Source organism: Scomber scombrus, chromosome 21 (assembly GCF_963691925.1).
Source record: "Scomber scombrus chromosome 21, fScoSco1.1, whole genome shotgun sequence".
Lineage (NCBI taxonomy): Eukaryota > Metazoa > Chordata > Actinopteri > Scombriformes > Scombridae > Scomber > Scomber scombrus.
The window spans coordinates 13,553,913-13,568,512 of record NC_084990.1 but is presented as its reverse complement, the minus strand read 5'-3'; the positions used below and the strand labels follow the sequence as shown (position 1 = coordinate 13,568,512).

General features: G+C 38.9%; 1 protein-coding gene across 1 annotated transcript in view; it reads right to left on the bottom strand.

Moving 5' to 3' along the window:
- LOC134003104 (protocadherin-15-like) overlaps positions 1-14,600 on the bottom strand; it is a 154,225-nt gene that overhangs the window by 7,545 nt on the left and 132,080 nt on the right. The window contains exons 36-38 of the mRNA XM_062442236.1: positions 3,617-3,638; positions 2,785-2,823; positions 2,559-2,632 (exon numbers count right to left, since the gene is read on the bottom strand). Coding sequence (XP_062298220.1) covers positions 2,559-2,632; positions 2,785-2,823; positions 3,617-3,638 — 135 coding nt within the window. The remainder of the gene's footprint in view (positions 1-2,558; positions 2,633-2,784; positions 2,824-3,616; positions 3,639-14,600) is intronic.

The following is a 14,600-nucleotide window of genomic DNA, read 5'->3' as shown; positions in this document are numbered from 1 at the left end:
CAAACTGGGTGCCCTAACTCAGCACCTATCAGTTTTGTGACAGTCACGCTCATCACCCACGCCAGTAACGATTTTGGAGAAGCAAGCTTTAATCCCTTACTGCTCCGTTTGCGTTGATGCTTTGCGTATTTCACTCTTGACTAGAGGGCAATGGGAATTTGGCTTGTTTTGTCATTTTTGTTTTTTTCAGACAGGAATCAGAACATCCGACCCGTGCAACAAGTGGTTTAAGTTATTTTCTGCATCTGTATAAATCCAATCACAATAATGCCAACGGCAGATGGCCATGTTCCCGCATGCAGAGAAAATCCCATTCTGATCTAATTTTTTGAACACAGATAAAAGGTCAAAAGGTTATGAGCCATCCTTCCAAATGGTTTTTTATCACTTACTGTAGCTAAAGAAGAACATTTTCAAATGTTTCTCAGAGACAAAACTTTTGCATTACTGTGTATGTCCTGAGAGGCAGTTAAATATTACTTAGCATACCCTTAAAAAACCCAAAAAACTCATTTACAACAAATAAAGTGATTACATCGGAGCCCTACAGGGTCATAAAGTCTGATTTCCTGCTCCCGTGTACGTACAGTTAGACATGAGTTTGTGGATGTTGCTCTAAGCCAACAGCATCTGGCCCATTGTCTGCTTCCACGGCTCACTGCCTGATTAGCTGCAACAGTATTGCAATGCTAGGCAGAGAGAATTAGCTGTGTGTGTGTGTGTGTGTGTGTGTGTGTGTGTGTGTGTGTGTGTGTGTGTGTGTGTGTGTGTGTGTGTGTGTGTGTGGTGTGTGTGTGAGGGAAATAAAGAAAGAGTGTTTCTGTGTGAGCGAGTGAGTGAGTGAGTGAATGAATGTGTCGTGAGAGGGAAATTGTGTGTATGTGTGTGCGTGTGTGAGTGTGCATTTATTAAATGTGTATTTATGTGTGAGTGTGGGTGGGTGTATAAAATCAAGTTCCCGGGAGTCTGCAGCTAAAATTATAAAAATTACACAATGTATCACAGATGGCATGCTGGGTGCAGAATAACACACACACACACACACACACGAAAACACACACACGGGAGGGATGAAATGAGTCTTTAGAGGTCTTGTTCATAAACACTTTGATCCAGTGTGCATGTATGTGTGTTTAACATATTGCTGTTTTTTTTACACTGTATATTTCTTGTTTTCCCAACATCAGACATCGAAGGAACATGCAGGAACATGTTTAGCGCATGAACACACACGCTTTTTGAAAAACAAAACAAAAAAAAAGCTAAGAAAAAAACAACACTGTAAGAACTTCTCCTGCGTCTTGCTTTCCTGTAGCTCAACAACATACTGTATGAACCACACATGAGCGGGAAGGCTGTGGTACGAGGCAGGTCACCAGTGTCAACACTTCACAGTAGCCACCATGCTGTGCTACTGACACGGTCAGTTTAATATTAAAGCAAGTGCCACAGGGCTGACCTGAAGCTCAGCTGGATGCAAGCGCACACAGTGAAGTCCAGCTTGTGTAGGAAGAAATATGTTTTATCAGTGTTGTCATGAACCCTGCTGGTCACTGCTAGAGGTTAAAGGTCATAAAACATTATGCCCTCAGTATTTTTCTGTCATGTCTCTGTTGGGAAATAATGTCTAGAATTTCATGTTATATTTTATCTTATTCTATAAGATTACTACATTACTTGAGTTAAAAAAAAGGGTAAAACATCACCTTTTATCCACCACTGTAGTGCTGTAAAACCTGCTAAAAAAATTTTATAATGATAATAATAAATATAATCTTAACTGTTCATTATTATGCATTACATGGCACCAAACTCTTAACATAGGCTGAAGAAATATACTTAAATTACTTGAACTTGAACTGGTAATTAATGAATTCATATGCGCATAAGTCAGCCATACTGATTATAGCAGAGGGTGGGTGGCAGCTTTTTTTTAGGCATCAGAAGTAATATATATGTAATTTCACCAGATTAATACTATTTTGTATATTTAATTTTAGAAAAAAGGTATTTAGTCTTGAAGTACGAGAGTTAAAACAGTGACACTTAAACAACCAAAGTAGATATCAAAGATCATTTTAAAGTTTACTAGAAGACACAATCTGTGTCCTGCCTCACTGCAAAGTCAGCTCTCAGTGTTTCTGCACTGCACGCTTTAAATTTCCACATCACACTTGTGAAAGTTTCCTACTGGACCATGATTGAAACTTGTAGGTATGCAATCGAAGTCAAATTTAGTTTTAGCACTGAGAAACTTTCTCCCTTCAGCACATGTATGTATGTGCATCATACAATCCAGTGTTTTCATGATCTGCTTTTCTAGTGTCATACTCTGCACATAAATCATTCTGCACAGTGGAGCTCAAGCATCCAACTAAAGGAACAAGAAAAACACATTTGAAGGTGCAGGGGGACTGTACGATTACAAACCAGCAAACATTCACACTCTAATAGGGTTGCGCAATATGAATATATAACAACATTTGTTTGATAATTTATATGATAATAACTATCCCTTTAATATCTTAATAAGAAGGATGTGAAGGAAACATACTAACCCGTGGTCGTAGTTGTAATAATCTTGTGTGTAGTAGTCCTGGCCAGGGTCGATGCCAGATTCCATGGATAATTCCTGTTAGATTGATGAGCCATTATTAACACTGAAGCACACATATAAACACATCGCTCGTGCAGTTGTAGACACTGGCTGCACTTACACCGATTCACACACTCAAGCAAGAAAACACACTCTGGGAATAAAGAAGTGCTCAGAAAACAGAGTACCTCTGGCCTGAGCAGAGAAGGTCGGAGAAGTTGTTGCGTCTGCCAGAGGGAAAGAAAAATTATGAAGGAAGAGACAAATGGAAGAAAAGTTAGAAGCTCTCCCCCAGAGTGATAAACATCTATTTTGGAAAATCAATACCTGATATTTCTCTTTCAATATCTCTGGAATGCAGGCAAACAAGTGTATTTTGTTTTCATTCAGTGATGTCAGACAACATTGTCAGTTCTTTGGATATCACTTTGAAACTCAGTTTTGGATCAAATTGAAATATTTACAAGCTTAACGATGCATGCAATGTCAAAGTAATTGCTGGTATTCAAAAAAACTATTTTGGGGGAACGGATATTCAACAACTGAAAAGTAAATTATGTGCAAATTCACTATTTTCAAATAATAAACACTTGCATATTGAAGAGCAAATATCTATTGAACTCAGTTGTCCTCCATATCTTCATATCTATTTTTGAGTAACAAAATTCAAAAAGTCAACCTCTTTGCATTTAGAAAGATGGTTTGATTTTTGTTCATTTACAGTATGCCCCTTTAATTTAACATTTTAGTATAAACCATAAATGACTGCAGCAGTCCTGAGGTCATAAAATGCTTTTAGACATGGAAACAGTCTGCAGTCAATTATGCATATACATGAAATTGTAAAATTAAGGCGCTGCTTACATAGAAATAATAGAACAAATGATAGAAATAGAAATAAATGAATTATTTTTTACATTAAACAAAAGAAAAGAAAGCAGAGCAGAATTTAAAGTAGAGTAAAACTCAAGAGAGGTAGACAAAGAAGTAACACATGCAACAATAGTATGCAACACCTACCTCATGTTGTCCATATCCTCGCCTGGGAGATTAAAGAGAGAAACAGAAAGACATCTAACCAACATGACCAAGGAACCCTGTCACTACACATGATCCCACTGATATGTGTTTAATGCATGTCAGCAATTTATTTCCACTGCATTCTCCTTACTATAAGAGGAAGTGGGATGTTTAAATCAAAACCCAAATGGAAGTGGCCGCTTGAAATATTCCACACTTTGCGAAACTTAACCCAGTTTCCAAGAAGAAAGCAAGATGATGAGATGCGCCTGAGTGCATGTATGTGTGCGTCATAGACTGTGTGTATTTTGAGCGCAATGGAGAGAGGCCTACATAAGAGAAAGAGACAGAAACAGATACACTGCTGCATGCCATTGTGTGCATTCCTGCAGTGTCATTTACTGTTTATTTTGTTATTTTCTGTTAAATGTTCTGATTATAGCTTTATAAATACCATAATATCCACATATAATTTGCAACACAAATATGCTCATCCTCTTAATGAAAAAACATAGATAGGATATGTCAATATTAACCCTAACAATAATAAAACCACATTTAACTGATTTTGGAATTTCTGCTGATAGGTGGAATGTTTTATTCATGCGTAGAGGGATATTTTTGTTCCGGCTATATTAAGATGCACAAAATGCATACATTTGTGCATGTAAATACACTGTCTAGCATAAATCCAGAACCATTCAAGTTAAACAGTATTTTGCTATAGAACTCTGAATAATGTGGTGACCACACCTAAACATATCCCAGATATTTCCTGATAACCCCAGGCGATAATGGTCCACCTCGCTTAATAGTTTGATCTCTGGGCTAACCTTTCTTTTAGGTTTAGAAAGAGAGATTTTAGTGTTAGGTGCATAAAAAAAGACTATTTCTGCATTTATTTTGAGGATTTGCTCAAAAAACTGAATGAAGACCATATATAGTTTTGTCAAATCAAGACTTGGTTGCAACAGCTGTTCGTAAAATGTTTGTGTAAAGTTCTTAGTAACTAATGGCTAGTTTCAAACTAGTCAGTGGGCACCAGTAAAACTTAAGAAACATCTTAGATGGTTAAAACGTTGTAAATGCATTTATTTGTATCTGCATAGCTGGATAAATATGTATGTTTTAAAATTAGAAGTACCCTATTCATGCAGAAATATCCAATTATGCTAAGCTAACCAACCAATAAGTAAATCTCCACTTAGTAAAACATAGGTTGTGACCAGGCTAAGTTTGTCTAATGCAACCAGCTCCAAGCTGGTAGTTTTTAGGCCTGTTATAGTAATCAGGATTTCTCTACCACTGAACTAAGTGCATCCGTATTTGTGAAGCCGATCAGTCTAAAAAAAAAAGAATAAAAAAAGATTCATTATAATGGTTTTCAATGACCGTTTGCCCATAATGGAGGCATGATAGGTTTCACAGGCAGAGCTTATTATCAGAGCATCTCCAAAATTGCATTCTTATTCGATTCAGATACGGCATTCATTTTTATGAACTGTGTGCTCCTCTGCACCATGGAAGATTCCAGTATGATTTGAATAACGATAAAATAATCAAACATCATAGCAGTCCTGATTAAATTGAAATTCTTTCTAAATGTTGCCTGTGATTTTAGATAAAATCTAAAAAAAAAAGATTTTTCATAACCATTGATTCAGAGAGCCTTTGCTTATCTTCTGTTCAGCCTGTAATCACTCTTTGTAAAGGCAGAAAATCAAACAAGTCCAAAGAAGATACCTTCAAGTACTTAACAGAGCGTATAGCCCCATTATGATCTCCTTTCTGTTACATTTGAATTATTATATTCACGTTACACGTGTTGAAACATTTTGTTTACAGCAGAGTGTATATCACACTCAACTCTGCAGTTGCAACAATTAGCAATTAAGAGTGCAGATGTCCTGTATATTAGTTATCTTACAATGTCCTAAAAAAAGTCCACTTTTAAATAGGAATTAAAGCTTATTTGTTTCCTCGCAAGATTTAGATGAGAAAATTGTTACCACACTAACTAGCTAGTTAATTGTTTTCCTCCTGCTTCCACTCCATGTTAAACTAAACCAATTATCTGCTGGCTTTGACCAAATATTTGGCGTACAGACAGTGTTGTCTTGATCTGCTCATCTAACTCTTGGCAAGAAAGCAATTAAGTATTTTTCCCATTCCCCAAAAAGTATTCCATGAAAGATTATTTTTTGTAGCCTGACATAAAACAAAACAAAACGAAATAAAATCAATGTCAAGATACTGACAATTCATTTCAGCAAATATCAGATTGGGTCCACCCAGCAGCCAAGTTGATGACAATACAAACAAATAGCTTAATATTGTTTACAAGACTGTGAAATTAAGATTTAGTGTTGTGAGGAAACAAACATCAAACAAAGACAGTAAGACAAAGAGAGAAACAAGAATGGAGAGAGGCAGCGAGGTGGAGTAAGAGACAATAAAGAAACTTCAAAAACTAAGAAAGAAAATGCTGGGCTGCTTTCTTTAATAGGTGGGGAGAAAAAAACCAAAGGGAGAAAATGAAGGAAATACATAAATGAATTACAAACTAAGAAAAACAGCCCAAAACCCTCTCTGTTCATGCATCTTAACTATGTGCCAGCAGGATGTATTGTCATGTGAAACCAAGGTAATAAGCTGGCAAAATGAAGATGTATCACAGAACAACAAATGGTGACTTTTAGAGGACACATCAGATTCTCCTTTCTGTTATTAGACTGCAAGCACACGTACACAAACATGCACTGGCATACACGGAAAATTGTTAAACCGCATTTCATTAAATTAATTCATATTAGAATAATAATAATCGTTCCTCTTAAACACATGCAGACACACACTTAAAAGAAACATTTTCAGTATCAAAATGCAGCTTTGAATGAATAAGTGGGCTTCGAAAAAACAGATTTGTTCAAATAAAGGTGTGCAAGGCAAGATGGCTCTGTAGATATATTTATGGACATCTTTGGATGGAAAGAAAAATATTGCAGGCACTGAATGGACACATGAATGGAAGGATGCATGGATGAAATGGCTCTTTTCACTGTCACCATGTGTGTAAATGTGTGTATACTCTCCAGATTATAGTATGTGCCTTGCGTTGTGTACAGTGTAATCTGTGTTTGTGTGCCGGTGTGTGGAGATAAGTCTATCTCTGCACCCTTGTTGCTCTGACAGACACGTTATTAGGTCCTCTTGAGACAAAAACATGCGGAGAGAGCTATCTGATCTCTGTCACACACACACACACACACACACACACACACACACACACACACACACACACACACACACACACACACACACACACACACACACACACACACACACACACACACACACACATCTGACATGATTGACTCCCACTCTTTGTGTCCTCTCCACCTTGTCTCGCAGTGTCTGAGAAACAGAAAGATAGGAGAGAAATATTATTAGCTCTTAAAGAACAGAGTCAGACTATGAAACCCAATGACACTCCCTTCTTCTCATCTCTATTTTCTTTCCACATTTTGTCTCTCTCTCTTCTCACATCTCTGCTCATTTGTCACTTCCTTGTTTCCCCTACCTGCTTCACTCTCTGCCTCTCAGCCTCTTCTTTCCGTGTAATCCTTTTATTCTCAATTTATTTTTCCTTTCTCATCATGACTGCATGTTATCCAGAATATAACTAGCAGGTCTCCTTAAAATTTCAAGAATAAACCCCCTTTGAAGTAAAGTTAACCACCAGTAAGTCAAGTGCTCCTTTTTTATTATAAATGTGAGAAGAATCCAGGACTGTTGCAGACAAAATGCCATGTTCAAACTTCAAACATCGTCTCCGCAAAACAATTTTCCTCTTTATAAAACATTTATTCAGCACGTATAGTATAAGCTTAATTTGGCGTTTCCAAAGCTAATTTTTTTTGCCTATGCAGATCTTGCTTGAAAATTAACATTTTGTTTCACTTCATCCACCCATTCTGATGTTGTGTTCATGTTAGCCACGTTTTTGGAATAGGGTGGCTTTTTTTGTTGTTGCTGTTGCCTTAACCGACCATCAGTGGCAATGACATATTAATATCGCTGACGTTATTTTTGAACAACAAGTAAGCTGTGGCAGCATTTTCTGACAATCGAAGAAACTTCCTGACTTACGTGGTGTTATTGGTGTAAGTTGGCTCAAAACAACCTTACTGGCAGCTCCATTTTTCTGTCATTTTTGGACATAGCAACCTAGTTACAATATGTGGGAAGATAAACTCTAACTCTACATCTAAATCCAACCGGCTGAAATGGGCACAACACCAGATCCATTTGAATTGCTAAACAGTTAGCAAACACTATACAACAATGAACCACATGAGATCTGGCAAAATGGTGATATCACTGAAATGAAGTCAGACGGAGCAAGAAATGCTGTAAATAAGTCTGCAGCACTACGGCAAGTATTGTTTTTTCAAAATTGAACTTGGAAGTCAAACTATCTGAAATGTTCCTTCTTGGCCCGTCCAACTTATTTATTAGATGTTGCAGGGTCTCACATCTCGCAAGTACAATATTATTATTATTATTGATAGGAATGGTAGCCAAAACTATGAATATAAGACACAAGCTGTAATAAAAATGAATTATTAAAAGGTTTAAATGCTTGCTTAAGTGCTGTTCTGCTGGATCCGGCATTGTCATGAAATAATAAACATTTTGCTGTATCACATGGCTAATTGCTGCTTGGGTGACCTGGTTTCTGCTGTATTGGGGATCAAACTTGTGATTTTACAGTTACGCAATAGCCCCTCTCTCACAGTGTCTATCTGTGCGTCTCAATTCAGTCTAAATGAAACGCAGTCTCCTCTGCTGAATGTTGAAAACGACACCTATTCCCCAAGATGTCAAAAGACGCCTGTTCTATAGCAGAGATGCACAATAAGAACTGAAAGAATGAAAGCATTGTCTGTGAGTCAATAAAGATACACTGTGTTTGTGTGTGTGTTTGTGAGTGTGTGTGTGTAATGACACGCAGCACACTGAGGTTGAAAGCTAATCTTGGCATGAAACAACCAAGTCAGCTGAAACAGTAGCACTGCCTGCAACCTGTTTAAAAGCTGCTGTGTGTTTGTGTAAGTGTGCATGTGTACACTTCTGTTCACGCCCGAGCTCTTGCTACAGAGTGTATGTAGCTCTGTGTGTGAATGTGTCAGTGTCAGTATTTTGGCTTTAGGTGTATAGAATGAGCCCTTTATAAAATTACAGCTTGTCAACATTAGATTTACAGCTTGATCCTGATGTGTGTGTGAAAGAGAAACAAATCTCTGAACAACCAAGTGCATCAAAGCACTTCAGTATTATGAAGATATTCCATAAGACTGATCAAAGTGCTGTATGTGTGTACTTATCCGACAACAGAAAATGTTTCACAGCATAATCACTTGATAACCACAGACATGACCATCAGGCTTTGTTTTATTTGACTGTGCATCATAATTTGATCCAACTGCCCATACGTGATGTTCATCAGTCACATGCAGATCTTGTAAGGAAAAGGTGTGATTTGACACTTGATTTGGCAACTGTAGGCAATTGTTTTGACATTGTGTTTGCAGATGGCAGTGATATCTGCCTCTGACAGAACTACACTCACAAGTCCCACATCATAAGTGAAACAATGATTTGCTTACAAGTAACTTGTAGACATTTAAGATAAGTTAAGATCAGCGCTTCAAAGGCTGCCACTGCTTTCCACATCAGAATTACTCCAGCTGTGAACAGCAGAGGCCGAAGTAGAGACTGCAGCTGAGACAGACCTGTCATTCCTTATGCTGGAGAACAGCTACAGGTATTTCACCAAAGGAAAGGGAAGGATGTATCTTGCAAATGGTTACAGATGACATTCCCATTAATCTCATCCCCCTGTGACTCTGACTTTATCACAGTTTTTTGTCATTTAAACGTGTATAAGATAAGGAAAAAACATATATCAAAGAGAAAGAAGCAAAATGCAGCATACATGAAAGTAGCTTATATGATTTTCAGAGGTCTGTGTGTGCAAATTGCGATAAGAGTAGGTCTGAGCAGGCAGAAATTTAAGTGGACTTTCATATATTCAACAAAACATGTATGCAAGGTGTGCCTCGATAGCCCACTGGTTAAGACATACACTGCATAACTGCAGCTTCTGCAGTTTGATTCCGGCTGTGGTAGTTGTTTACACATTTCCTGTTTCTCTGCACTTTAAAGTATCAAAAAATGCAAAACCATAAAAAACATGCATGCAAAATTGCACATTCCCACCATATCATTGCAATAACATTTAGTTTGAACTAATTCTATTTTTATCAGACACCCTTGTGCATGAAGCTCAAAGCAATTGCCCAACTACACCATGTAATGAATCCGCCCACATGAAAACAGATCACTACAGGTCTGAGAACCATATTGTACCCACTGACCTGGAAATAGAGGACATTATTGCAACTTCAGCATATTCAATGCTATGTAACTTTGTAAGTAGACATATGTTTGGTCTACAAAGATGAGCGGTGAAAGGTCTAAACTACCTGTCAGTGAATTCATTTTGACATCATGTGGCTGTGTGACCTCCATAAAACACAGTATCTTGTATGCAAGGTGGATAAAACATTGCATTTTCTCATTAATATGCTACAAATATAGCAGCCTGTGTACATGGCCACCTCTGTGGACTTTTCGGGCACAATTCCATCAAACTGCACAGATGCCATCATTGTCAGTCAGTCTATGCTCCACTTTGTACATGCCCATGGCAGTGCTACTTCACTTCTGCTCCTCCCTGAGGCATTTTCTGGAGAAAAAGGTGCTATAAAGAATCAATTTACAGTTTCTGTCTTGGTTAGTGTGCTAAAAGTAGTAATATTAAAGTGATACAGGACTCGGGGTACATATTGACAGCAGCAAAGGCTAAAGTGAGATGGCAAACAGTACCACGTTTATGAATATAGCAGTATGGCAAGAGGTGAGCCACTACCATATACTTATATGTATATACACCATTTAATCCGTTCCCTATTCTAAATTATTTTTTTTGTGTGTTTTCAACTTTTCTGTCAAATAAAAAAATGTCTTGAATACTCTAGTTAGCACCACATATTTTATTGAGCAAAACAACTCATGTTCATGGCCTTTTCGTATTTTCATTATTAATTATCTCCAAAAGTACCTGCATAAGGATTTCCACAAGAGGAACCTTGAGGAAAAACAAACAATACAACCATCTAGAAAATGTTCATAAAAATTTAGCACATATTGTTAAGAAAAATACGACTCTACATATTTAAAAACATGTTCAAGGTAGCTACAAACCCACAAACATATCCACACTTGTCTTTGGAAATCCTTGAAAACCAGAAATGAACACAACTTGAACTTGAAATAACAATGCAGAAAATAAATGCACACAATGTGGGACAAAAGGAAAATGGAAACATGAAATTAATTAAAGACATCGATGAAAATGAGAAAATAGTTAATAAAAAAACAGACTGAGAACAACATAAAGACTGTATGCAAACATCTAAGAGCTAAGAATGAATATGGGTATCTATAGAGACAATTGAGTGTTTACGAAAATATTAACTTAGTGAGATAATGGATTGTTTAGCCTTTACCATGTCTGTGTTTGCAATTCATAACAACACAGCTTTTAATTAAATTTCATGTTAATGTACTAAGTGTTGATATCAATGTTTTATTGAAAAGATAAAGTTGTGTATATCTCAACAGTAGTGCAAAGATGAATGTATGTTTACAGTTAGCAGCCTACAGATAGTGAGACAAATGAACCTGTGATAGTAAGTGTTATAGTTACTACTTAACCTTATACAATGATGTGACAGAGAACGAAAAGAAAAACGTGACAGCAATCATGTAGCCCTGTAAAAGTGTCCTTGCTGAGAAAATAAGATGACGTGCTGTCAAATACAGTTGACGAAGTGTCAAGTCGAAGTGTGAAGGTTTAACAATGTTCTCTCTGTTTGATTTTCCTTCTCACATCCTGCACATCTACTGTATAATCAGCCAGTTTAGAAGTCAACTTGCAATCAGCTACTCACAACAGAAAGTGGGCCCATCCATCAACAAACAATCATGTGTCTTGTCAACCTTCTTTGAGAATGATACTGCCTGTAGCTGACTGATTATAATTTGTTGTTGACAAAAACGTCATTACTTGGCGCAGATATAAAATGTTAATCATAATAGTCAGACTGAAAGTTAACCAGGAGACATTTTGCCACTTCTAATCATTTGATTTCACAGCTCCCATCTGCAGCTACTTAAGACAATTTCCCCCTAACATGAATTAAAAAACAGGCCCCAGAAATGTTGCCTCCACGGACACTATACAGATGGCCTAAGCAGATAAAGAGTAACCCTCCAAACAACTACTTTGGCATTGTGTTGGGAACCAGGCCTTTGAGTTCCTCTTAGCAGTTCAGGTTCACTTAAATGGGGACACAAAAACAACAGGAGGTCTTAACCTGATTACCCTTTCTTCCTCATCCTTCACCCTTTAATCTCTTGTAAGAATATCCAGCTATGTACATGACTGAATTTATTGGGGCTCTGCAGGATGTGACCTTTCTTGCTGTCTCACTCGCTCCCTTACCTGCTCTTTTTCTGTTAGCAACAAATAACATTTAAGAGGAGAAACATTTTTTCTTATACTCGTGGAGTTTTTATTAGGCCTAGTTCATTCTCTTTCTTTCTTTATGTAGAAAACAGTAAGTCTTGTTGGAAGAGCGCAGATACAGCACAGTAAAAAATAAAATAGAATAAAATAAAATAAAATAACTATATCAGTGCATCCCACTGAGCTATTTTGAGCATCAGTACCTTGACAACTCTGTTGCAACTACGTAACAATTTCTCAAAAATTTCCTTCTGTGTGCTTTCCGTATCAGAAAGGCAAAGGCTAAAGCATTGTAGACTGAGAGGGGAATCGTTTCTCAAGCTCTTCCACAATAGAGCTCATGTTTGGGTTGGGCTGAATCTGTGGAGGTGAAGGATCTTTTCCTCCCTCTCCTTCTCCTCCAACTTCTTCTGTACCGCCGTCTTCTCCCTCCCCTTCTCCTTCTCCTCCTCCTCCTCCTCCTCCTCCTTCTGCTATGGCTGCTGCTGCTGCTGTTGTTAATGCATCCAAGCAGTCAAGAGAATCAAGAGAATCCATGGAAGCCCGGCTCTTCATTGCTTTTTTGAGTGGGATCTGCTTCTGATCTATCTGGCTGAACATGTTGGCCACTGACTTCTCAATTTCCGCGATGTTTTGGATGTTTTTTAAGATCCCTTTCAGCTCTTTTCGAGGATGTTCAGATTCCATGGGCAGGGGCGGTGGAGGTGGCCGGAGGGACAAGGGCCGCAGGGCTGGCACCTCTGACAGTGACGGTAGAACAAAGGTGGATGGTCGTAGGAGTGAGGGCGACAAAGGGGGAGGGAGAGGTGGAGGTGGTGGAGGCAGAGGAGGTGGGGGAGGAGGAGGAGGTGGTGACCGTTTTTCTGTGTGACTAGAGTAAGGTGAGGCAGGAGGAGGAGTGCAGGTAGGCTCATGTGGAGCTGGGGAAGTTGGAGGATGAGGAGCAGAGGAAAGCAGTGGTGGTGGCGGTGGTGGTGGTGGTGGTGGTGGTGGTGGTGGTGGTGGTGGAGGAGTTGAAGGTGGTGGTGGTGGTGGTGGAGTTGAGGGAGGATCAGGTATAACCTCTAAATGGACCTGAAGTCTGTCATCTGCATTTTGGTTTCCTGTTAAATTTGACCCAAAGCGCCGCAACACAGGAGGAGTTGGCTTGTGACTCGGTGGAGGGGTCCCTCCATCACTATGGGTGACGATAATACTTGGGGGACCCTCTTTAATCTGAACAGTTTGGACACTGTGCGTGGGACTGGGCCTGTGATGCTGAGGAGAATCCGGGAAAACCGAAAGAAAAATATCAGGTGACAAAGATCCTCGTGACTCTCTGTTTCTTAGTCTCATTTCCTGGAGTGCCTGCTGCTCAAACTGTCTGGCTTGTTCTTTGACTGTCAGCTTGGGTTCAAGGCTTGGGCTCCCCATCAGGTCTGAATCCAACCCACGGTCAAATCCTGAGTCTAGACCGGCATCTTTGCTCTCTTTGAATTCAGCCTTCAGAAGCTCCAGCTCCCATTGAACGGGATCCATGACCACTTGCCTTCTCAAGGCATCATACATCTCTCTGCGATGCAATCTTGATGGGAGAGTCCAGCTGTGTCCACCCCCAGACCCCCATCCGCTGTCACTGCCGCTGTAACCACCGAATCCCACGTCACCTCCAGGGGAGCTAAACCTCAGCCAGGCCTCTCGAAGGCCTTTCCTGGAAGAGGAAAAATTCCCTAGAAGGTCTCTTCTTCTCTGGCTTCTTCCAAGAGTTTCTGGACTACTCAGAGTCCCGTCCTCATGGTAAATAGGATTTTTGATAGTCAAGGGGTTTTCATCGGAGAGAAAGGTTATGTTGGACTCAGACTTGGGCAGGTTGTTGAGCACCCCTCCATTAGCGACACACTGCCGATGGGCAGCGATCGCCCGGGTGGCAAAATCTGAGATAAGACGTTGATGATCGCTTTCATCCAAACTGCTGCCACTACCACCGCCACTGTGGTTTAACCGGCTGGTGCATGGATGGAGGGAAAAAATGAGAAAGAAATATGGCATGAAGGGAGAAATAATAAAATAATTACAGATAAAATATGAGGGAGAAGAGGGTATAATGAACAGGGAAGATGTAATTAGGAAAATCAGTGTTAAATGAAATGGAAGAGAGAGACAGGGACTAAACGAGTTTAAAGGAAAGAGCAGCAATGCACAGAATGGTTGAATAAAATGTTTTCTAAGGAGGGTAACAACAGAAAAATAAATAAAGAGTGGTAGAAAAGTCAGATAAAACAACAGAACATCTGATAGAGCTGCTGTTGCATAAATGACATGAAAGGAGACTTCACTCTAGGATATGAA